Below are 23,876 nucleotides of genomic sequence, written 5' to 3'. Positions count from 1 at the left end.
CGAATCAAACTCGCAGACTGAACGTAGAGTAAGACTTGAGTGATCGGTTATGTCGCCTAAAACTAGGCAACGATCATTGCAAAACCGGTTTCCCCCCTTCCACCAGCAGTCCCTCCCGACCTACTGTCCAGGAGGCGACTTCAACTCCGTCTCATCCCCGTTGATCATCCCCCATCCGGTCCGAGACCCCAATGCATCTAAGTCGAGTCCATTAAAAACGGCAAGGTCGACCTGCGCATCTGCCGTCGACGGTGCCACGAGCAGTCTATGTAGTGCCGCGGAATGAGAAATCTTGTTCTTTTCATTTGAATCAACCACCTAACCGGAAACTTCCGGCCCAGGTTACCTCCTGTACCAACGCCAATGCAATGCAACGGAAAAGATGAAGTGAGCAGAACGGGCGTCGATGATTGTGTCACAACCATATTGCCAGGTGACGGACGCTCGATTTTTTTTGGGTTGTGTGTGCGAAAAAGAATTCGTGGTATCGTGAAAAAAGTGTCTAGTCGTACAAAGTCGGTGGTTTTGTGTATGGTGGTAGTACATCGACTGGGTCAATGATCTATCCATGTGTTCAAGTGTCTGTTTAGACCTTGCGGAAATCTGAAGAATAATTAGTAAGTGAAGACCGGAGATTAAGAAAAGGTACTTACCCTGAAGCACGGGATAGATCATCTCGAAGGCCTGGTAAATCTCCTCTCGCACCTTGGCACCGGTGAGGACGATCTTGCCGCTGACGAAGATAAGGAGCACAATCTTGGGCTTAATCATGCGGTAGATAAGACCAGGGAACAGCTCAGGCTCGTAAGAACTGAAGTTGTGATGGCGCGAAGCAAGACCCTCCAAGCGAATGGGGAACTTGATATCGCAAGAGCCGACAATGTTCTGGATCTTGAAGTCCGTGAACTTGGCGTTGAAGCCGAGCTTCTGGATGATACGGGCGTACTTGCGAGACGCAAGCTTCGAGTCATCCTCGGACTTGGCACCGGTGACGACCATCTTGCCGGAAGCGAAGATCAGGGCAGTGGTCTTGGGCTCACGAATACGCATGATGACGGCAGCGAAACGCTGTGAAGTCAGAGTCAGCGACAGTGCAACTCGAGTGGGCATATTGTCTCACCTTGGGGTTGTACTCTGCGTTTCTCGCGTGCAGGGCGATCGTCTTGAGGTCCAAGCGGCAGTCCAAGTTTACCGTGGCAACGATGTTCCTTGAGTAGGCGAGATAAGCCTCATTGAGCAGAAAAAAGATCACTCGTGATATACATACTGCAACGTAGGAGTCAAGCCACTGCCACCCTGTGTCGCGGCAGGCGTCGCAGCAGGTGTCGCGGGTGTCACCCCGGTACCGTTTGCAGGCTGCTGGCCGTTGGGCACAGGGATTTGTCCGTTGACGGCCGCCTTATCGCCGTTCGCCTGGGGAGGGAGCTCGTGAGCGCCGCCGGGGAACGAGAGGGAGCCGGGCGCGGTGAAAGCCTTAGCCTGCGCCGCACTCGTGGGATGGGTCTGAATCGCCTCCATGATTGCGGTGGATGGATGATGACCTGAAATCGAGAATAAGAGCAGATCTGAAGCCTTGCTAGTTAGTCTCGTTTCTCGAATCGATTGTAATAATGATAAAGAGTATGAAGTGTGGATCCAAAGATGGGGACTGTGAAGTGATAATGAAAAGGTGTGAAAATGGGTCAAGCGCGGCAATATTGTGTTGATGGGAAGCTTTGGTGAAGTAAAAGATGCAACATTATGTTCGGAGGTTGGGGGGCCAATCACAGGCGCCAACCACCCCCCACGGGTTTGTGGTAGATGGGAAGGCACGACAGAGATGATGGGCAGGCAAAGGGAGGAAGGCACCCCGACCATGACAAGAGAGGAGAGAAAAGGAAGGAGGGCATACCAATTGTTGGAGATGAACAAATAAATGTCTCCCCTACAGTATCTGCTGGGCAGTAGGTATGTAGGTATGCGCGTGTATCTTGCGATGCGACTTTTCTTGCGATCAGTGCCGAGCTTGTGACAGCGGTGGGAACGGGATGCAAATGGATCAAATGAGGTAGGTCGACGAGAAGGTCGTGGGTTTCGTAGGCGTCGCTTCGATAATGTCGCGAATGACCCAGATACCAGCAATCAACTCGACGTCTCTGGATACCTCGTCACGGTTCAAAGCACGGTGTCTCTATTCGGCGACGGTGCGTGCGATGTCTACAGAGTGCAACGGACTCGTTCTCGACCTGGTGTGTCGTCGGAAGGGGTTCGCGCGGGAAGTCTGACGAAGATATGTCTCGAAAGGAACGTATTCCAGTTCTTTTCTCGTCTCAGAGTACGAGATCCGGGGGGACACTTTCAGTTAAGAAGGTATACCGCCTGGGGGTTCTGAGGATTGACGGGTTCGTCGGGTGGTTAATAGGGAGAGGAAGAGAGAGTAAAAGTCGACTTCCAAGATGTGGAAACAAGAGTCGCGGCAGCGAGCTGTGTTGTCCAGAAGGATCGCGAGGAAGTAGAGTGTAGGTTGATGACAGCAGATGTGTCTATCGTGGATATCGGACTTGTGGATGTTGCGATGACGATGACGACAAAGGACGATGCGAAATCGTATCTCTGAGTCGTGATTGGAGGATTGGGGATGGATTGAGTGGGGGTGGAGAAGGAAGATTAGAAAGGCCGAACGTGAATGGATGACTACGCAAGGCCGTCGGTCGGAGCTTCCGCGCAAGAATTTCGAAACAAGCGGGTTGGAGGGAGGCCTGCCTCTTTATAATTTTGGCCATGGCCTACCTGAGCAGTCGCCCCAACGACACCCCCCTGCCACACAACCCAGGGGCCCCAGGCAGCCAGTGCGCCGTGGCGGTTGGTCCTGCTTGACATTGCTTGTGCTTAGCGGCCACGCTAAGGGCATGCACCCAATCAGCGCCTTGGAAAATCTTCATTCTATCTCCTTCCTGTCCCCATGTACCCCTGCTGTGACTACCCCAGCCCCTGAAGTATCGCAGCACCGCGTTTAAGGTCTCTGTACTTTGCATTGTGAAATCCGTTAATTTTCAACCAAGTCGCTCTCTTTTTTTGCGACAATGCATTCTGGCCAGTGCTTACCCTTCCAGTTCCACGCCTTCCAGTCTTTCTTGATTGAATCTTTGCCTCTCCTTGCGTTGCTTTGCCTTTTACTTGCCTCTGGCGTGCCCTTCTCACAGCTGCCCAACCTGCCACTGGCCAGCTCTTGGACGTCCCTTCACCACAGAGGCTGAGATGCCCTCCCTGATGGATCCTACCTATGTCATCATCAGCTGCCATCCTTTTTTTTTTGTCTTGTGCTCTGTTGCCCCGGAGCCTGCTTTCCTGCCTTCTATCCGTAAATTTTTCTTCCCTTTCTTTTTTATCGTTGCCCCCTGCCAGCTGTGACTCGACTCGCTTGCCTAGGTTCCTGGCCCATCCCTGATGGCCACACTTTTTCCGTCAACGCAACCCGGCGTGATCATCCACTCCGATCGCAAGCACTTTTCTTTCTTCCTCGCTTTCATTTCGGAGCTGTGGGCAAACTGCGACCTTGACCTACCGCTTCCCTACTACAGACACGGCTTTCACACACTTGTCAGAATGCGACACTCTTTTCAGCACTGCTCGCCACGGCGGCACGACGCGACGGGTCAGCACTCAGCAGCAACAGCAACAAGACTGACATGACGGCGAAACCAACCACATCTGACAGGAGCATGACGGCGATCTCATTCGCTCCAGCCATGCGCTCAAACAGAGGAATCGGAACGAATGGCGCGTATTCGTTTGTTCACACCGCGCAGTACGGAGTATGGACTACGGATACCGCACTGCATCCCGCGACAGCTCAGCCCAAAACCCTCCAAAAATCCAGCCGGGTAATAGGCCGTGGGCCGTGTCAAGACCATCTGGACGCCAACCAAATGCAAAATCCCACTGGCGGCGCTACCTCGTACGGGTGCCGCTACCACAAACGCTACCCATAACCCATAACCCACGACCTGCCGACCCATTCCGCCATTCCGCTCGCTTCTTCCTCCTTCTTCCCAGTCTGCCAGTGCCAGGCCCGCCTGGCTGTCTGTCTCTCTCGCGACTAGCCATAGTCAGAATACTCCGTACGGATACCAGTCTGTCCCAGGCAAGCCCAAGCAACATAAGCCAGGCAGGCTCCAACAGGCTCCTCAGCGCCGCGTCAGTCAGTTTCTTTGGCAGCTGCAGCACACCCACCACGACTCCAGGAGTCCAGAGTCCAACCACTGGGGGGTGTTGGTCTGGATTGACACCGACTGGGCCCCCCCTTCCATCCTCGCCCCTTTCTGACCTGCCCCCCCTCCCCTCCCCCCTTTTTATGATTTTTCCCAATCCTCTCGTCCCAGCAACCCAAGGGCTTTCTTTCCCTCTTCCAACCCTCTTCTCTCAGTCTCCTACCACACGCTAGCGCTCTGAAACGCTGAGCCTGCCCCCTACTTTGATGGCCTCACTGACGATCACCTCCGACACGAGCTCAGTCAGTGCAAAGCGGCGGCAGCGGCAAGAACAGCAACAGGAGCGAACGGCCTCTCCGTCAAACCTGTCAGAAGGGTCACCAGACCACGTTGTCGGCATGTCGCCCGGACGCGAGGACACGACACAAACGCGGGGACCGAACAACAAGGAACAAAAGGGACCGTCATGACCACCAGGCAGGAACGCGAAAACGGCAGCTATTTTTCATGGCGCCTGCACTGCTTTCGGGCATTCGCGGTCTGTTGGCAGGAATTTATGGGCCGCGGCAGCAAACAGACGGCTTGCGACGTGTGAGTCATTGACTTCAGACCGGCTCCAATCGGCCAGTGGCCAGCCATTGGTAAAGAGGGAGACGGGAGAAGGGGGAAGAGCATTGAGAAAAAGGGCTGGGTTTGCCAGTCTGATCAATGGTGCGTGTTTGTCGGTCGCCTCCTACTGCGTACTCTTCCCACCAGGCCCCCGCAACAAGACTGGCGCGTCAAGGTACTGGGTACGCGAGCCTTGCCACGCCGCGGCCCATCACTGGGGACTATACGCAGTATACCCATCTCTGGAACCCGAACTTTCGCCCGATGGAAAAACTCTGTCGACATCCATCAAAGAAGGTCCTTTTGCGACTTGTCTTTCCCCAAAGAGAACTGAATATCGTGTAAGTCCGCTCACCAGCAGCCAGCACCTCTTCAACTCGACCTTTTGTGTCCGCTTGACGTCGCTCTAGCCCAAGCATGGCTGGGCGTTGCTTCGCCATGGATGCAGAGAAAGGGCGCTTGCAGCAATATTACAGATGCAAATTTTATTGCAATCTTACAACAAGGTATCGGGTACCAGGTCTATCGAGAGACTGGGGGCGATGGTCCGTGCACGCACAAGTACCTCTGGATCCATTCCCAAGTCGAGGTACTTTGTCTACGTCTTCGGCTTTGCCCTCGCGACTCATGCATGTGTGAGCCCCATTGCCCCAAACCTCAGGCCAAGGTTTTTCCTTTTTTTTTTTCTTTCACACCCCAAACTCGTGCTTGCAGCTGCTCCTTGCTGGCGCTGCTTGCCAGGTGCTTGCTTTTCTATACGGTTTTAAGGCCGCATCTCGGCCTTGCGGGCCCTACCAAAGCTCCATCTGCGCTGCGACTCATGCAACTTCAAACATCAAACTCGTACTTTGTAAGTCCGACAGCCTCGTTGGAAAATGGAGGTGGCTCACCCTCATCCTCGAACTTGACACAACCACTCCCTGAGACTGTCACCGTATGTATCCTATTTCTGCCTCCATCGCGACGCCCAAGGTTTGGCTGCCCATCGCACTGCCAGTTCTCCTCGCTTTGGGCAGCGTGCAGAACCCAGCAACTGACCTAGAGTTCCCAACTAAACGTAAGAAACCAAACAAAACCCAAAGAGCTAGCTTCACGACTCAATCAACTGGCACGCAGAGCACGCCATCAGACCGAGATTCAAAATAAAGCTTCAAAAGAACGCTTGTCCGACTTGAAAGACTGCACTCCAGCCACTGAGACGGGCACTGAACCCGCATTCTTTACATATTTGCAATGTGTCCCGTAGAAAAAAATCGTGGGCCTCCCCCCCTCCTCCCCCGTTCCAGCCTCGCCCAACGCATGGAGTTCATGAACCTCAAGTGTCTCGCAAGTTCGCATCGCACCCTTGGTTGTCTCCGATGTCGTTCCCTTCTCACCCCCTCCCACCTGCCCCCTCCCATTCCCGCATTCCGCCCGACTCGGGGTCTACCTCCGATCGGGTGCCACTCCGCACAGTCGCAACTTGAGCACGACCTGGAAGAAATGTTATTTTTCCTGCAGGGACTCTCTCTGTCTCGCGATGTACGTGTCGACTTGATTCAGCAATGGCCCCTTCCTCCCTCCCTCCACCTTTCCGCTTCTCACGTGCGGGAAGTATATACTATCTTATCCATCCATACCCTCCATCGTCAATCACGAGCCGACGAGAACGACGTCGCGACAGTAGGGACCCCTTGCCTTTTTCGCGCCCCTTGTCTTTCCAGAACTTCGACGTCAAAGCAGGCAAGGGACGCGTTGGGCATTCGTCTGATATGCCGCACACTGGGCACACACTGGACACATGCACACATACACATACACGCTCCAAGTCGGGGCCAGCTTGCCGGACCAGCCTAGACGGGAACAATCGCTTGTGTCGTCATTCATATGTGCAAACTGAACTGCCCAGTGGGTGAGTAAGGAAAGGGTATCGTTGTATCCTTCTTTGCCGACGCGGACTGATAAGGATATCCGTACTGCGTAGTCAGTTATTGCTGCTGCTGCTGGTTTGGATTGTTAGACGGTCTCTGCGCAATCACATGGCAAACTTCGACAATTTCTTTGTCATGATATTCTGCCTTTTACTCATTTTTGACCGGATATTCCGACTACGAATACAACCTCCACCCCAAGTGCGGTAACACAAAACCCCCAATTGACACCGGTATTGTATTCGGGAAGAGGCCTCTATATGTTCAAAGCCCATGCTCTCGACACTCCCTTGCACATGTTGCCCCAACTCTTCCATCTCCCTCCGTTTTGAGCAATATCGTATAAAGATATCCCTGCTATAGTCCTTGGTTCGATCTTATGGGGGAAAAGATGTGACGGTCTTTTGTCCAGATCAGATGAGAGAAAGAACATGGTTTTTCTATCCGGTAGTAAATACTCCCAGCCATGATGCTGATGGATATATAAAAGAGGTCTCATGACATGTAGTACTTGGGACCCTCGCCACCCTGCGGGACCTGCCAGTTGATATCCTGGTTTGGCGCCTTGATGTCGCACGTCTTGCAGTGGATGCAGCTATAAATGTAAAAAGTCAGTAAAACGTCCTCTCGTGATAGGAGACCTGTAAAGGAAACGTACTTTTGCGCGTTGATCTGGAACCGCACCCCGAGCTCCTTGGTCTCGTCCTCAACATATTCATACACGCCCGCCGGACAGAACCGGTTCTCGACGCCCTTGAACTTGGGCCACGTCTCCCGCGTGTGCTTCTCCCAGTCCTTGACCTGCAGGTGCACCGGCTGGTCCTCCTCGTGGTTCGTGCCCGTGCGGCTGACGCTCGTGAGGATGTCAAACGAGATCTTGCCGTCCGGCTTGGCGTATTCAATCTTGGGGAACTTGTCCGCGCTGCCCGTCGCCGCGTGGTCCGGCGTCTTGTGCTTCAGCGTCCAGGGGACGCGACCTTTCAGGACGTACGCCTCGAGACCGGAGTAGGCGATGCCGCCGTACAGGCCCAGCGGGGTGTGGAATGAGGGGCGGAAGTTGCGGACTTCTTTGAGTTCTTTCCAGATGGAGGATTCGCGGAGCTTGTCTTCGTAGTCATATAGGAAGACGGTGTCGCGCGGCTTCTCCTCGGCCTCCTCTCCCTCTCCCTCCTCCGCTACCGCGCTGCTGCTGGACGACGAGGAGAGTGCGTTGAAGGCGGCCTCGGCGGCGAGCATGCCCGACTTCATGGCGTTGTGCGTACCCTTGATCTTGGGCAGGTTCACGAATCCAGCCGAGTCACCAATCAGCGCGCCACCGGGGAACGCGCACTTTGGGATCGACTGGAACCCGCCCTCAATCAGAGCGCGCGCGCCGTATGTGAGGCACTTGCCACCCTCGAGGACCTCCTTGTACATGGGGTGGTGCTTCATCTTCTGGAACTCGCCGTAGGGCGAGACCCAGGGGTTCTCGTAGTCGAGCGCGACGACGAGGCCGATGCTCACCAGGTTGTCCCCGAAATGGTACATCCAGCCGCCGCCGTACAGGTCCTTGGACAGCGGGTAGCCCATGGAGTGCGTGATGGATCCCTTTTGGAACTTTTCCGGCTGCACCTCCCACACCTCCTTGATTCCCAGCGCGTACGTCTGGTGCTGGCTATCGCGGCGCAGGTCGAATTTCTTAATGACCTGCTTGCTCAAGCTGCCGTGACACCCCTCGGCAAAGAGCGTGCAACGCGCGTGGAACTCCATGCCGCGCTCAAACGCGTCCTTTGGCTTCCCGTCGCGGCCGATACCGAGGTCGTTTGTCGCGACGCCCTTTACGCTGCCGTCAACCTCGTTGTAGAGCACCTCGGAGGCGGCGAAACCAGGGTACACCTCGACGCCGAGCTCCTCGGCGCGGTCGCCTAGCCACTTTGTGAACTGGTTGAGCGAGACAATGTAGTTCCCGTCGTTGTGCATCTGCGGCGGGGTCGGTAAGGGGATCGCGGCCGACTTTGTGAGGAAGCGCATGCGGTCACCGCCGGCGGGCGTGGCGTACTCGAAGCGGTCCGGGTTGTCCTCGGACAGCCAGTCCGGGATGAGCTCGTCAATGGCCGTAGGCTGGATGACGGCGCCCGAGAGAATGTGGGCGCCCATCTCGCCGGCCTTTTCGAGGAGGAGGACGCGGAAGTCTTCGTTGCCGGCTTCGTTGGCGAGCTGCTTGAGTCGAATCGCGGCGCTGAGACCGGCGGGGCCTGGAGCGTTGAAGGCATTGTCAGCTCAATTGGGATCCAGACACAAAATGTATAGCACGAGGGCGTTGGGGGTGAAATGGTTCCGTACCGCCGCCTACAATGACAACATCGACCTCATCTGCTTCACGCTCAATCGCTGCCGGATCGAATTCGTCGTCCTCATTGCTTCGTCGTGTCCTACTCGTCGTGAAAGTGCGTGCGCCAAGAGGCCTGAAGATCGTAACGCCCGCAGAGCCCCGTGTAGATGGTATACTGCCAGTCGTGCTTCTTGACTGGGTTGTTGAGCTGGTGGTAGCCGTGGTGGCGAGTCCTGCTTGAGCGGGACGTGTAGCCCGGAATCGACACCTTGAGAGGTTGCGCGTGCTGCGCTGAAGACTCCTCGCGAGAGGTGACGCCGAGGTATTCATCCTGGCTACGGAAATATGTGCGCGAGCGTATGTGTATGCTTTAGTTGATCGTGTCGTAGATCGGGATTGTCCCTTTCTAGTGAACCGGACTACCACAAGGAACGTCCAAGTCGGCGTGGGCGTGGTTTCGCTCCGTTCGTTTCCCTCGTGCGCTTTGAGAGAGGGAAGCCGAGGGAAAGCTAGTGACGCGGGCGCAATTGGTGTTTCTCTCACTTGACCAAGTCACCTTGTGGTTCGTCAATTAGGCAGTGGTGTGTGGTTGAAGTCTAGCAGCGGAACCTAGAGAAGCAAGGAAAGAAAAATGGCGGCGGATCTTTTTCAATTACAGTAGACGGCACACTGGGGATCTTGACGAGCTTCGTTCCCTCCCCCCGTCTCTAATACGTAATGCGAGGGGTGGTCAAAATGCTTGTAACTTGCCGCCCACCAGCTCGGGCCCTGTGGTTTCCTGTGGGTGGTGATAGCCGAGAGAAACCGGTCGATGGTGTTTGGACTCGGTCAGTACTTGCACAATACAGCCATCTGTAGCTCAACCAGTAGGTAGACCCTCGGTATCCTTGGATGCTCTTTTTACAGCTGAAAGGTACCTACGTATCAATGGCCGGGAGAAGCCGAGTGACTTCAAGCAGGTCAAGTAACCGTCGGACGCTGCAAAGAGTTTAACGTCTGGGGCGCCGAGCTGCAACCATCCAATCACCGTCTGCAAATTTCAAATGTGAGCTGGGTCCCTCCGATGTCGTTTCGGCTGCAGGGGCACCTGTTGCCGTCGGCGTAGCCTTCATTTTGGCCGAACACAGAATGTTTAACACTAATAATTGCGAAGTTGAGAACAAGACATTTGTGGGTGCATTCACTCTATACAATTTTATATAATTACTGGGCACAGTCAGGCCATGCTCACATGACTCTATTGACGCTGTCGTTTTGTTTATACACCTTCGAGCGCTATCAGCCTTGGGTTCGAGTCGGCGCTATTGTCTTTGGTGTCGCTGCATAGCTGGGAGGCACATCTTCCTCTCTGGTACCCCAATCACTCTCCTTCGTGCCGACGGTCAGCTCCAACACACCGCCGTGGTAGAAGAACTCGTGGTTTATCCAATTCTTCGTGTACGGTTTTCCGTTCAGGGTGGCGCTTTGAATGTAGATACCCTCGGCAAGTTCTTTGTCATCCTTTGCGACCTTTCGGATAACAGCGGGCTTAGGACCCCGGCTCTTGAGCCGCACCTCGGGGAAGAATGGCGGGATGACGAGGTACACGCCCTGCCCTGCGACGGGGAAGAACCCCATCATGGCAAGCGCACTGAAAGCGCCCATTGCACAGTCATCATTGCCAGGGATGCCGTTGATCGTGGCGTTGAACTGCGAAGGAATGTAGCTCCGTGTGGTGCGCGAGCTGAGGCCGGGTCTACCCGCATAATGGAACTGGAACACCGTAAGGAACGCCTGTTCGTTGCCCATGTAGACAATGTTGCCGCTGTGATAGTATTCGAGCCTGTCGACAAACGCATCCCGACCTCCCATCAGCTTGATCAGAGTTGCCATATCCTGCGGTGCGAAGAACGAGTACAGCCAGGGTGAGCCCTCGTATGTCGCCTGGGCAGTGTCGAAGTAGCAGAGATGCTGTTCGGTATTGGGCGAACAGACACGCGTGTTCTGGTACGTAAACGAGCCATTCATCAACTTCGGCATCAGGAATCCCATGTACTTCGTCCTCTCGATCTCCTTCTTGTCCTTGTCTTGGATGATGTCCTCTTGGGCCGGATTCCAGAGGTTCTGCCAGTTTGCGCTGCGCTGCATGTATTTCTCAAAATCTTCTTTGTGGCCGAGTCCCTGGGCCATCTCGGCGATGCAGAAATCGTCGTACGCGTACTCAACGGTCCGAGAAATAGACCTGCTGTGTGGTCCGGTCGATACTTTGTCCATATGATCCTGTGCAATGTATCCCAGACCAAACCAGCTTTGCAGATTGCCGCGGCCTTCGACGCCATAGTGCTGCGGGGCCACTGAAGAATTCATGTTAAAGACTGTTTCGTTGTAGGAATCCTAATCACATACCTTCGGCATCAGAGACCACAGCCTCATATGCGGTCTTCCAGTCAACCCCGTTGGTTATGTTCTTTAAGTATGCGTCTGCGATCACGATATCCGCGTTCGATCCTCCTTGGCTAAACCCCTTGCAGAAAGACATTCTGCAGTCTGGAAGCTTGCCAACAAATCTGAAGATATCTAGCAGTGTTCGTACCATCTGTGTCTGAGCTTCAGGATCTATGATCGTCAGAAGTGGATGCTGTGCTCGGAATGAGTCCCAGATGCAGTAGAACGAGTCAAAGTACGGTTCGGACGACTCCCACAACGGGTTTTCGCCAGTGTAGTTCTGCGGTGACAGCAGACTCCGATATAGACCCGACCAGAAAACAGTCTTCATGTCTTCACTGACGCCTTCCGTGCTAACACCCACCGTTGAGAGCTTTTCAGCCCAAGTCGATTCCGCAGCACGCACGCTACCGTCAAAGTCGAATTTGGGGATATCCCTCTCGGCATTCTCGCAGGCTTTGTTGACAGAGATAAAAGACAGGCCGACTCTGGCGAGGATCTGGTTATTTGTGGGACGCTCAAATTGCAGCCACGCGCCAGCGGCGCCGGTAGGGTTGTGAATGCCACGCGTGAACTCGGCTAGATATTTGTCTGTCACGCGCGGGTTGTCCCCCTCGAAGACGCCAGATTTCCGAATAGGGGCGCCGTGGAAGTCGGCGCAGAAAAATGCTCTGTAGCTGCCCTGACCGAAAGAGGGTCTGAAGGTGCCGTCACCAACGACGCGGCCAGACTCGTACACTTGAATGCCTCCGCTCGATCTGCTCTGGGCAATGTCCGTGAGGTCAATAAGAATTAAAGGGCTACTCACGACTTCAACCGTGTTGAGGTCCGCTGCGTTTTCGTAAGATACGGTATCGTTTGGTGAGAAGTTGAAGCGGAAGAGAGTTGTCCGTTCCCCTGCCGTCATCTCGGCGCCAACAGTATTGGAAATATTGACAGCAAAGTAGCCTGGACGGGCCACGACAGAGTTGTTTACGCGCCAGAGGCTTCGTGATTCTGTTGTGAAGTTGCAGGCCATGTAATCATCATTGGGGCATCCAGGATGAGGGAATAGAGGGAAATTGCCTAGAGAAGGTGACTGTTCGAACGTAAGTAAGACGATATGGAGTTGGGCCGATAGAATGAGTAATTCTTACACCTCCGGTTCCTGTTTAGATCAATCAGCATTGTGATCAGATAAACAGATGTTGTGGTGACGTACCAGAGTCATGTAAATGGGAGAAGCCGGTAATTTTGGAGTTGTCAGATACCCAGCCAGCCGCATTCTCGGCTCTGGAGTCCGTGTCTGCACAGGCTTTGGCCATTCCTAGTGGAAATGTCAGAAAAAGTTGTGCGCCGCAATCAAAGATGCCGTATCACTCACCATACGGTAATGATGCACCAGGAAACACATGGCCTGATGTTTCGTCAGATGTATACCAGAGTATATTAGGCAACCCGACTGACCTCCGTTGGTGGTTCCGATTAACGGATTGACGTATCTCAGTACGGCTCGCTGTGCTCTGAAATCGGACTTGGTGCTGATTAGGTTGATGAAGCCTCGTGTTCCGGAGAGAGGCCACCATAGGACCAAACAGATGACAACAGCAGCGAATACCGCCAGTCGAACAGGTCGGGACAGACCGATGGCTGGGACGAGGAGGGCCATCTTGGACTGGAGTCAAAGGTCGCCGTTCGATTAATGACCAGCAGCCACCAGATGCCCTCAAATCAAGAGTTGAAATAGTTGAACAGAACTTCTGCCCATCAGAATGCCTCCAGGGCCGGACGAAGACTAGCTCGCCGAAGTGATTGATCTGCTTATGCGGTCATGGGGATGTGACCTCAGCAAAAATCTGGCGATGAGTTAGTGCATGTCGGTGAGGACTGCCCGGATCACACCAAACCAAAAGAATTGTAATTGTTGATGAAAGTGGTGGAAGTTGAAAGTTGACGATGAAGAAGTCAGAGCTGCAAACTAAGTGGAGACGGCTCCTAAAGGTAGACCAAGGGGATAGTCGAGTGTCTCTGGCCTGACGTATGTACGGATAGCTGGTTGGAGCTTGGTAGGGATGGATGACATTCCTTGGTGTGCGATGCAACTTTGTTCGGAAAGTGACGACTGACGAAATGGACAACAATTCCAACTTCAGCTGAAGTCAGAAGTCAGGCAAGTCTCGGCAGCTCGTGCTTCGCTCCGTCCCTTTGGTTCAAAGCGGATTCATGCAGCAAGTGCGAACGATAATGATGAGATTTCGAACGGTTAAGCTCGAAGCTTCAAGGCACATGCCGCGGAAGGGGTAACAGGACACATGTTGAGAGACATGTGGGCAGGCAGTCCTTGTTTAAAAAGCCCTCCGCTACTTAGTTTCGTCCATGGCAATTCACCCGATGGGATGGATGGATGGGGGCAAACAAGGGTTCTATTTTTTTCTTCCCCTACGAATACCGTATTACTCCATGTCTTTCCGCCTCCTGAAGTGTCTCGCTCTGGAGCCACCAGCCCAAAACGGTAACCTTGTCGACGCCAATACGCAGTAGAGTAGCTGGACCACCAATTGACTTGATGGATCATCTGCAGCTGGCCGGCCCTTTTTTGAGATGGCGATACCTATTGCCTTGGGGATACAAGCTTGGCACCCATTTAGATTGCGGAATCTCTGCTCCAAAGTCCCAGTCTGGCTAGGGCTGAGGGGGGAAATAGGTCATGTAGGTGTCGAAATCTGGCCCGAATAGCGTACCATGTCGTGTCTGCAGGATGAAGCGACGCCAAATCAAGCAGGTCTGACGGGCTGATGAGCTGAGGTAGCACAGCTGCAGAGCCTGATCAGTGATGGGGGCCGCATTGCAGTAACCTTGCCTTGAGCTGCTTGAATTACCAACCTGGTCGTCACAAATAAGGTTAAATGTTAGTGCAGTTTGTGCCGAGTCGCCGAGTCAGCCGTCCACAAGCCATTTCTCACAGTAACGCCGCCAGAAATACTTCCCATAGTGTAGAACACTCTGTGACTCCGTCTCCAAGACAAAGAGCCACGTGCTCCGAGTTGGTCCCTTCCACAACGCGCCGTTTCTTGTGATCATCTTCTTCTTTCCCTGCTCTCTTCATCGGCATGCCTTCATTCTCACACTGACGCTCCGTGGTCCAGGACGTAGTCCGATTTTCTGTAACGGTCAGGTCCATTATAGCGCAAAGTTTCTCGTTTGCTGGCCTCGTCACATATCCTGCGACTACCTCAGAAGCCGCGCATAGATCATCCCGACTTGGCTCTGGTTTCCAGTGGAAAGTCCAAGCGGACTCTTATCCGCGCTCAGTTCCACCACGAGCACAATCTACCCAAGATACATCAACAAAAAGCTTCTGGAACATGTCTTCGCAGCAACTTTTGTTCGAGCAATCCGGTCCGACAGCGCGGTGGACCTCTCTCCCCCACCCATCCATCTCATACAATGCATACTGCGTCTTCCTTCATCGGAGGATACCTGCCTGCGAACCACCACCACAATGCACGGCGCCGAGTGGCTGCCGTTGGGCTAACGTTACCGTCTCTTAGCTGGAGATCCAACAGCTGCATCAAGGCGGAGAACCCTGTTCCTCCATCCTGCCATCCTGGCTCCAACTGCCTCGATTCATTCTTGACCTCTCCCACCGGCTATTCTGGAAGCTTGAGTCGGGGACAATCCTTGTCTGTCAAGAAGCGTCAGGGTCCCATCAGCGTTTGAGAGCCAGCTCATACCGACCATGCCTATCTATTCCCACTGCCTTGTTGAAGCTCGCCGGCGCATTCAAAACACAATTCGTGGCCTGAGCTTCGTGGACAGTCTGGGCTGCTCGATGCTAAAACGTCGTGGAAGCCCATGGACTCTCTTTCACAGACTTGAGCGTTGGTTTACTTCAACCTACCCACCTCACCCGGAATATCTTCTTCGTCCTGGTCTTTTCCCCATTCTCGTCCCCCACTTTGACGTACTGGCAGACTTGCGGTGGGCACACTAACAAGCAAAACGACATCATTTCCTCCTGCAATACGACAACGTTCTCTTATTAGTCTCCATATACAACGTTTCCTCCCCCGCATCTTGATCATCTCCCCCGCTCATCATCCAAGGTCACGCGAACTGTAGTTCATCCTTGGATCAGAGGAACATGAGGACCCGGACAGGCACTTGACCAACCCCTCTCCGGCTCTTTTTATAATGATGCCCTGTCCGCCGAGGGCCAGGCATCGCGACGTCCGGCGGTCGTGACCGCAACCTCGTTGGAAAAACACATTTCCATAGTCATCATGGCCCTCTTATACGGCCTCGCCTTCGCCGGCCTGGCGGCAGCTAATCTCAGACCCAACTGTCCTCACTTCACCGACTACGCGGCAACGCTTCACGAACCCTTCTCAGAAGGCGTCCATAAGCTAGCCTACCAGCGTCCCCCGCCAGAATGCCGCACGGCTAGTTATCCCGAGGTCGAGAAGACCATCACCGAGATGAAGGCTCTCGTCAAAGATCCGGACCTCTATCGTCTCTTTGAGAACACGTTCCCGAATACTCTTGACACTACCGTCGCTTGGACCGGTGCTGCCGAAGATAATGCAGACGAGGAGCTCAGCTTCATCATCACCGGTGACATCAACGCCGAGTGGCTCCGGGACAGCAGTAATCAGTTGCAGAGCTACCGCTCTCTACTTACACGCAACTCCTCGGCCGGTTCCCTCGCTGCTCTATACCGCGGCGCAATTAACCTCCAAGCTCGTTACGTCCGCTTTGCGCCTCACTGCAATGCCTTCCAACCACCAGCGGAATCCGAAATAGCCCCCACAGACAACGAGGCCGGCGGCGCGTCAGATCACATCTACCCTCAGTACCCGACCTACTCCTTCTTCGAGTGCAAGTACGTGGATCCCCCCCTCTGTCCCGGCCCGTCCCTCAGATCCTCGAAGCCTCGTCCAACTAACACGACACATCAAGATACGAGCTAGACTCTCTCGCCGCCTTTCTCCAGCTCTCCCACGACTACCACGCCGCCACGGCAGACAAGGACTTCTTCGCCCGCTTCAACTGGTCCAAAGCCGTCGCCGTCCTCCTCAACACCACAGACGCCCTCCGCACGGGAACCTACGCCGCAGACGGCACCCTCAACCCCTCCCCGGCCCTCTTTGAGCGCCGCGCCGTCTCCGCCTCCGAGACCTTGTCCAACAGCGGCAACGGCGCCCCGACCCAGGCCGGCACGGGAATGGTCCGCAGCTTCTTCCGCCCCAGCGACGACAGCTGCATCTACCAGCTCTTCGTCCCGGCCAACATGATGTTCGCGCGCTACCTCAACTCGTGCGCCGAGATCATGGACGGCATCGACGCCGGCCTCGCCGAACGCATGAGGGAGTCGGCTAAAGTCGTCCGCGAGGGCATCGAGGCGCACGGGAAGACGACGCACCCCAAGTTTGGCGAGATTTACTCGTACGAAGTCGACGGCTTCGGTAGCCACAATATCATGGTCAGTCCCTCCTCCCAACCTCACTTACACCCCCCCCCCCCTCAAAAACGCCTTTCTTTGCATTCATCTAATACACAACCCCAGGACGACGCCAACATCCCCTCCCTCCTCTCCGCCCCTCACTACGGCTACCTCTCCGCCTCGGACCCAATCTACCAAAACACCCGCCGCTTCGTCCTCTCCACCTCGAATCCCTACCAGATGCGCGGCCCCGTCCTCAACGCCACCGGCGGCCCCCACATTGGCCCGGGAAACGCCTGGCCCATGGCCCTCATCGCCCAGCTCATGACCTCGGACGACGACGACGAGATCGCCGGCGGTCTGCGCCAGCTCGTCGCCTCCACCGATCGTCTAGGCCTCATTCACGAGTCTGTGAACAGTCACGACGCTTCCAAGTGGACTAGATCATGGTACGTGATTTGGGTTTTTTTGTTGTTGTTGTTTTTTTTTTTGCTACGAAAAAGTCGTGGTAAAAACGCTGCGCTTATGCTCCCTCACCCTACCCTGATATTGGACTGGGATTTTGCTAACGAGGTATCTGTAGGTTCGCATGGGCGAATGGTCTCTTTGGACAGATGATGCTGGATCTGAGAGAGAGGAAGCCGCATCTTCTTGAGAGAAGTTATCAGTAGAACGGTCGAAATATTGCTACATATGTCATATAGTGCCCATGGTGATTCATACATATCTTTGGGGTCATGACTGCTAGCAATGTTGCCCCTACATAGTGTTAGTATAGTAGATATGCAAAGAGAGTGCCCATTCAGGGTTGGTATCACACCCACTGCCATTTACAGACTAAGACTCTATGCCACGTGATGGCATCTTCGCATCGTAAGCCACAAACCTACAGGCCCTTTTGCGGTGCAGTAAAATGATACATTTGCATTTTTGAACACTAGTGATCTGCTCTATCTTCACGTCATAACGTCATGAATGCCCGTCCAGCACATTCTTCTAGGCTACCGCTCGCTCAGCTGAGATCGAAGCCAGCTCCCGAGGAAACCGCATAGAGCAGCTTCTGTCTGAGAGTCTCCTGGTTCTTGTAGCGCGGCAACTTCAGTAAGTTGACACAGGTGCTGGTACTGGGCAGTCTCTCCTGATCCTCCCCTCCATCCCTGATACTGAACCGCGGGCTGAGCTGCGAGAAGCCTAGCAAAGGTGCTCGTGGCGTACTCGTAACGTACTTAAGCACGTCGCGCCGCTCCCGGTCGGAGAAGCTGGCCATGACTTTCCAGAACAGCTGAACCGTGGGGTGCTCCAGTCCGTCGTCCCCAATCTCATACAAGCCTGAGTAGACCGTGTTCTGACGCAGATCTTCAATGTCGATTTCGGAGCTGTCGCCTCCCACGAGACGCTGCAACTCGTTTTGATTGAACATTGAAAGCCACGCAGGGGCAATGATCGACCGAAGACCTCGAAGGAAAGCGGCCGTTTGCTGTGCGGGTTGGGCAACGAGGCGATGACGAGCAACATAGGAAATGTAGAGGAGGCGGTTATCGTTGGTAACGGCAACATTCTCACCATTTGGAATCAGATTCCGCGTGACAGTGCGAACAGGTTCCCCTGGCAAAGACACCTGATCATTAAGCGTGAAGTCCAATGCCCAATCCGCAACATTCCCGTGATGGTTTTTGAGGCGCAACATGCCCTGGTACAACTCCTCATCCAGGTCCCTGAGGTCGTTCACATTGCCCCTGTAGCTGTTCTCTCCGGTCTGGCCCGAGATCCATTTCAGGAGGAAGAAGCCAGCAAACGCAATGTCAACCAGAATCCCTTCGTACATGCACTTGCCTACAATCCGGCCGAGGAACTCGAACTGGCGGAGTAGACTCTGGACTTGGTCTTGCCATTCGGCTGAGCGTTCTGGAACTCCAGCTCGTTTCAACACCTGCCTGAGCTCGTCCATTGCAGTCGGGTTGGGGTACAGGAGCCCCTTGCTGTTGGCCGTGAAAAGCGAAATGCCATCCCTTGGCCCGAACGCTTCTGTCGTGACGCTTGTGAGGAATTCTTTAGTAACTCCGCCACCATCGATGCCAGCTTCGACCGTATCGAATTGGTCGACAAATTGTATCTGTATAGGTTCTTTGAGGCCTTCGCCAAGCTCATAGAATTGCTCAAAGGCATCCTTAAACACCTGGCCTCTTCTGATTTTGCCATGATGTCGCCCAGCTGGACTACGTCCGGGGGAACGCAGAGGATTGTGCAGCATCGTCATTCTCCACTGATCAGCATCCATGCCCTCCCTCCGCTTGTGTTTGTCAAGATAGACGAATTGGCGGAAAATCTGGACACGGGTATCGAATGGAATGACAAATGGCATGTGTCTCAGAATCTCCAATTTTGGCCCGATCACGGCGAGTAGACGATCCCTCTGTGCTTTGCGTTGTTGAGCCCGAAGCTTCTCAATTTGTGCATGCCGTGATACTCGCTGTCCGGCTACGGTGTGAATAATACCGCTGTGCAGCCCACCCATATTCGCGTCTTCGTCAACCTCGCCGTCTTCGTCGTCACTAGAATCGGAGACTTCGTTCTGTCGTTCTTGTTCAGCGACAACAGCACTGACAAACCCCTCCATATCAAATTTCGATGTCATGAGCCAGTGGTCTCGGGGCAAAAATGGCCGTCGAGAGTCTCGTTCGTACAAAAGTCGTAGTGCCGTAGTTACGATGCTACGCAGGCTACCGAGGTCAAGTCTCGTATCAGCCGCATTGGCTCTGGGGTCTTGGCTTCGAGCCTCCTTCGAGGTTTTAGCGGTATTACTACTGCCGCTTCCAAAATACGACTCAAGTTGTGTCATCGAGATCGGCTCGGAATGTTGGATGCCTTGTAAAATGTCCGCGGCGTTGTAATGTAGCGTGAAAGCTAAGTGCTTGAGCACAATGGTCAAATTCTTCACTTCGCTGAGAGAAAGTCCGCATGCTCGTAGACGAGACGTTGGCCCCTCAGTTTTGATTATGTCAGGGAAGATACCGCTGAAAAAGTCTTCGTCGTCGCTCAAGCGAAGAATAAAGATGTAGAGCTCGAGGAAAAGAAGGACAAGTCTCCATTCTTGCTCATGCGAGTCACTTGACTTTGACGATTTTGACAAGTAGTCGCGCAGCAGGTCTTGTACCGATGCCGAGTTTTGCAAAATCTGCTTGTGAATGGTGGTCTGGCTCATAGCCTGCCAAAGAAACTGGATTGTCGGCAAACTTCCCAAGCCCGTGCTAACATCTCCTAGGAAGAGCCGCATACGGATATCATCGCCCTGGCTTGGAAAACAACGGAGAAGAGTGAGAATGTACCCGGACAGCAAGCTGGCGCTTTGGAACTCATGACTTGAGGATTGAGAGCCAAAATTACTGGATAATGTTAGCGACTTTCCGAGTGTAGGAAAAGGATTCACTAACGTAGTGAGCTCGGCCAAAAGCGCCGAAATTCCATCTCGGTTGACCAGAGATGTGAGCTGATTGGTGATGTATGCAGGCAATGGGCGGATCAACGACTCATCCGGGTTGCTAGAATCCACATTCATCGAGGCCGGATCGGCTACTCGAACAGATAGTCGCAAGCTGATTTCTGTGGACAAACTCGAAAGCTGAATATGCAATGTGTCTAGGTGCTTAAGCCCCTGGCTCTTCGGTCCAGCCCTTTGGTATAAGCCAACGAAATGTGCAAGAAGCCAAAGTTGGGCTTCCCTTTCAACACCGCGTATCCGTCCGTCACTATATATTCTTTTGATGGCTGAGGCGAGTCGATCGGATTCGAGATTTTCGGAAATGACTTTCGAGTGCTCTTCGACAAGATACAGGTCATGACGAGTCAAGAAGGACAGCGCAAATGCCTCATAAGCGGCCACCAGATACTCATCAGTGGATGCAGCTTGGAGCGGCCCGAGGAGAGCTTTCGAAGTCGACTCTAAAGCTGCCGTATCCATCTCCGGTACTCCACATATCTCTGCCAGGGCTGTATAGTACTGTCGAAATGATTTAGAAAGCGAATCGGGGGCAACACTTATGATGTGTGTTAGGAGTCTGAGAAAGAGTCGGATCTCGTTGTTTTGACTGCTAGAGGCAGCGTTAGTTGACATCGAGCGTTGTTCGGAGATGGACACCAACGATTTCTTCGTTTGTTCGCCTAGAGCATCCACAAGTATCCGAACAAGACGTGCCAGCCTGGGTGCAGGAAGGTGGCTAGGGGCAAGGCACTCGAGGTTGGTCGTGTTTAGTTCTCTCGCAAAGAGCACCAAGCGTTCAACATCGTCGGGTCGGGTCTGGAAGGTTGTCAACAGCAGTGGCAACGCCGTCGCTAGTCTCTGCTGTGTACCAAGGTCCGAGGTACTCGAGTACAGAGTATCAAAGGCGTCCCGGCGAGAGTCTCGAAGCCGCCTCCTAACCCTGTGGCCCCTCCATGTTTTCTGAATCTTCTCGGAGGCTTTCAGCCTGTCTCGGTCCTGCTGTCTCTGTGCGCGTTCGGCTTGGGCATTAGAAACGGTCTTAGAGGCTCCTGAGCCTGCGGCAGGCGTCCATGATGTTGCGGCAAAGGGATTGAGGCTCTGGCCACTGAGGTTCACATTCCGGGGGCGTCGGGAGTTGCCCGTGAAGGTGGGAAACATGTTTCCTCGGAGAAACGATGCCTAGTGAAAGAAGTGAAATGGTAAGGTTGTACCATGTCAAGAAGAGATTCACAGAACCAACAAGGTGCAGGTAGCTGCGAAGGTGGAGGATGAGGAAGTCGCGAGCGCGGTTGACTTCCAGAAGCTTCAGCACGTTCGGATGGGGTGTATGTAATCGAACTGTCACTGGAGGGGGATTCACAGGCTTGGGCATCGGCTCTGGTGGGGTCTGCCTTAGTCTCTCGAGGTGCCTGGCTTGGTGAGGTAAGCTGGAGCTGGTCCCAGCGTCAGGTTGTGGAAGGTTCCGATGTGACGCGTGCAGGCACGAGCTTTCTGGCCTGGTGGGTCCTAGAGCCCGGGGACAGCAAGGTCAAGTAAGGTACGTATCCTACGTTGGATAAGAGAATGGGGGCGGATGAGTCCAAGCGCCGCCCCCCTTGCACCCTGCTATCCGGGGAGGAACACACAAACCGACGTTGACCTAATTGCTGCTAGTTGGCCATAATCATGGTGGACATATCCGATGACATCTTTAAAGATGGATGGGCCCGATGATGAAAGGTCACAACACAAGGCAAGACAGTTATTAAAAATCAGTAGCATCAACATAAGGCTGTCGCAGAAAATGGAAGTCTATCATGGCCGTGTTATGCTTTCAAGACACGGCTGACTCGGATTGCCGTCTCTTTACTCGCGCAAATGTCGGTGAAGATGCCAGCCCAGGTGAACCCGGATGAGGAAGGTACTCTGCTGTAGAAAGGTTGAAGAGTCGTGCGAAAAGCATCCAAGATGTTCAATGCTCAGGAAAAACTGCAGGAGAGGTATGGCGGTAGACTCTTGTCAAATCAAGAGGATCCCAACGGACTCTACGCGCATGAATACCTCTATACAAAACTACAAACATGTTGCACGAGCATTCATCCGGGCTCTGATAATCGTCTGTTCTCTTGATAGACCCCCAAGCATTAGCCAGGAGGAGATGGGCCGCGGTTAACAGGCTCTGGGGCTATACTGGTATAGATATGCAGAAGAAACCCGGCGCCCGCATGTTGGTAGTTCCATTTCAGCCTGAGGGCGAGAGGCTGAGTGCTTCAAGCCGTCTCGCGTGTCTTGGGCTTCAACATTATTAAGGTGCTTCAGTTTCGGGCCCTCAGATTCGTGTCTAAGGCGGCAGCTAACGATTTGATGGAAGTGCCGGCTTTCTTCGTGGGCAATTGTGACACAGACAAGCGCATTTAGGTACCACGTTCCCAGCCACGGCTCTTGGTGCGAAATCGCCCTTGCTTTTTTGGAAATGAGCAATGTCCCTGACGTTGTTTTGTCGCACACCGCAGAAAGAGAGAAGGCCAGCCAAGTGTGACATTCTCATCGATCCTGTCTGCCGTGACTGGCTGTCAGTCAAGGTAGCATGTCGCATTACTCCTCCTTACTATGCCTGAACCTGTTTGTTTCTACCAAAAAGGTGCTCCAGACACCTCCAGATCGGCAATCTTCTTTTTTTGTTTGTATTTTCGTCACAGGGTTCGCCGTTGAATCGGAAATGGTCGCATAAATTTCTGACGTTTCTCCACTAAACCAGCTACCTCAACGCTCGTACTTGTGTCGACGCTGGCCTGATGTTCCTATCTGTTATCAGTGAGCTCCTACTACTATTTACGATAGTGACCGAATGACCAGGACTTGAACCGCTTGTACCCCACCTTGCTGGCACATGCCCTGCTCCTGGCGCGGGCTGCCCCTCCCCTCGACAAAATCTGGAAGGCGAGGAGGGACACACAGCATGAGGAGCAGGAGCGCCAAAATCGAGTGGTGGGAAGGCACCACCCTCCACTGCAGGTAGGCAGATCCAGTAAAAAAAAAAAATCATCCCGCGAAAGCCACATTCATTGAAAAATCTCTCCTCTCTCTTCTTCTTTTCTCCGTTACCAACCACACCAAACCCTATCAACAACCCCCTTCACATCTAAAGAGGGTCTGGCAAGGAGTACGTCTTCGTACTTGTTCTCTGTCTCGCTCACTTTTTCCATCAGAAAAAACTTCAAAAAAAAACTTGAAAATCCCCCATCAAAAACTCCCAACTTCCATAACGGAATTCCCCTCCTCAATCGCAAGAAAATTCTAGAGGAATCGTTCACCGAGCCTCTTTTCTTGCTTTTACCTCCGCACCTGCCTGTCAATCTTGCAACAAGTGCCCCTCGTGTGTGTCGGTCAAACGTCACACATCGCCATAACCTCATTCGACGATACAAGGCTCGCCTTCTCCTCTTCTTACTCTTATCCCCTCCGACCACATCGTCTCGGTCTCGTCCAACGACCGATCGTCAGATTTTTTGACTTGGTATGTGCTGTATCCCCTCACATCCCCCCTTCTCCT

General features: G+C 53.7%; 7 protein-coding genes across 7 annotated transcripts; 3 read left to right on the top strand and 4 right to left on the bottom strand.

Moving 5' to 3' along the window:
• Positions 1-586: 586 nt before the first annotated feature.
• On the bottom strand, positions 587-1,518 carry CPAR01_13059 (transcription factor TFIID; the record flags this gene model as incomplete). The annotated part of the gene is made up of 4 exons (XM_060497313.1): positions 587-603; positions 654-1,068; positions 1,121-1,208; positions 1,268-1,518. The coding sequence occupies 4 exons, from the start codon at positions 1,516-1,518 to the stop codon at positions 587-589; spliced, it is 771 nt and encodes a 256-aa protein (XP_060343706.1).
• Positions 1,519-3,426: 1,908 nt separating this feature from the next.
• Positions 3,427-3,672, top strand: CPAR01_13058 (uncharacterized protein; the record flags this gene model as incomplete). Its single annotated transcript, XM_060497312.1, has 1 exon — positions 3,427-3,672. The coding sequence occupies one exon, from the start codon at positions 3,427-3,429 to the stop codon at positions 3,670-3,672; it is 246 nt and encodes an 81-aa protein (XP_060343705.1).
• Positions 3,673-4,699: 1,027 nt separating this feature from the next.
• Positions 4,700-5,841, top strand: CPAR01_13057 (uncharacterized protein; the record flags this gene model as incomplete). The annotated part of the gene is made up of 3 exons (XM_060497311.1): positions 4,700-4,781; positions 4,947-5,140; positions 5,176-5,841. Coding segments are annotated over 3 exons (942 nt in total), but the record flags the coding sequence as incomplete, so codon positions are not given.
• A 1,363-nt stretch (positions 5,842-7,204) lies between these two features.
• CPAR01_13056 (electron transfer flavoprotein-ubiquinone oxidoreductase) lies at positions 7,205-9,350 on the bottom strand (the record flags this gene model as incomplete). Its single annotated transcript, XM_060497310.1, has 3 exons — positions 7,205-7,304; positions 7,368-8,943; positions 9,032-9,350. The coding sequence occupies 3 exons, from the start codon at positions 9,348-9,350 to the stop codon at positions 7,205-7,207; spliced, it is 1,995 nt and encodes a 664-aa protein (XP_060343703.1).
• Positions 9,351-10,298: 948 nt separating this feature from the next.
• Positions 10,299-13,092, bottom strand: CPAR01_13055 (glycosyl hydrolase family 92; the record flags this gene model as incomplete). The annotated part of the gene is made up of 6 exons (XM_060497309.1): positions 10,299-11,353; positions 11,406-12,522; positions 12,581-12,591; positions 12,646-12,750; positions 12,808-12,840; positions 12,891-13,092. 6 exons carry the CDS (start codon positions 13,090-13,092, stop codon positions 10,299-10,301), a joined length of 2,523 nt encoding a protein of 840 aa, XP_060343702.1.
• Positions 13,093-15,583: 2,491 nt separating this feature from the next.
• On the top strand, positions 15,584-17,537 carry CPAR01_13054 (uncharacterized protein; the record flags this gene model as incomplete). The annotated part of the gene is made up of 4 exons (XM_060497308.1): positions 15,584-16,305; positions 16,383-16,905; positions 16,990-17,315; positions 17,450-17,537. Coding segments are annotated over 4 exons (1,659 nt in total), but the record flags the coding sequence as incomplete, so codon positions are not given.
• Positions 17,538-17,878: 341 nt separating this feature from the next.
• Positions 17,879-21,502, bottom strand: CPAR01_13053 (HECT-domain-containing protein; the record flags this gene model as incomplete). Its single annotated transcript, XM_060497307.1, has 1 exon — positions 17,879-21,502. One exon carries the CDS (start codon positions 21,500-21,502, stop codon positions 17,879-17,881), a length of 3,624 nt encoding a protein of 1,207 aa, XP_060343700.1.
• Positions 21,503-23,876: the final 2,374 nt, after the last annotated feature.

Source organism: Colletotrichum paranaense (genome assembly GCF_030867605.1).
Source record: "Colletotrichum paranaense strain IMI 384185 chromosome Unknown Scaffold_12.1, whole genome shotgun sequence".
NCBI classification, from domain to species: Eukaryota; Fungi; Ascomycota; class Sordariomycetes; order Glomerellales; family Glomerellaceae; genus Colletotrichum; species Colletotrichum paranaense.
Note: the sequence above shows the minus strand (reverse complement) of the source record. Positions and strands in the feature narration are given on the sequence as shown.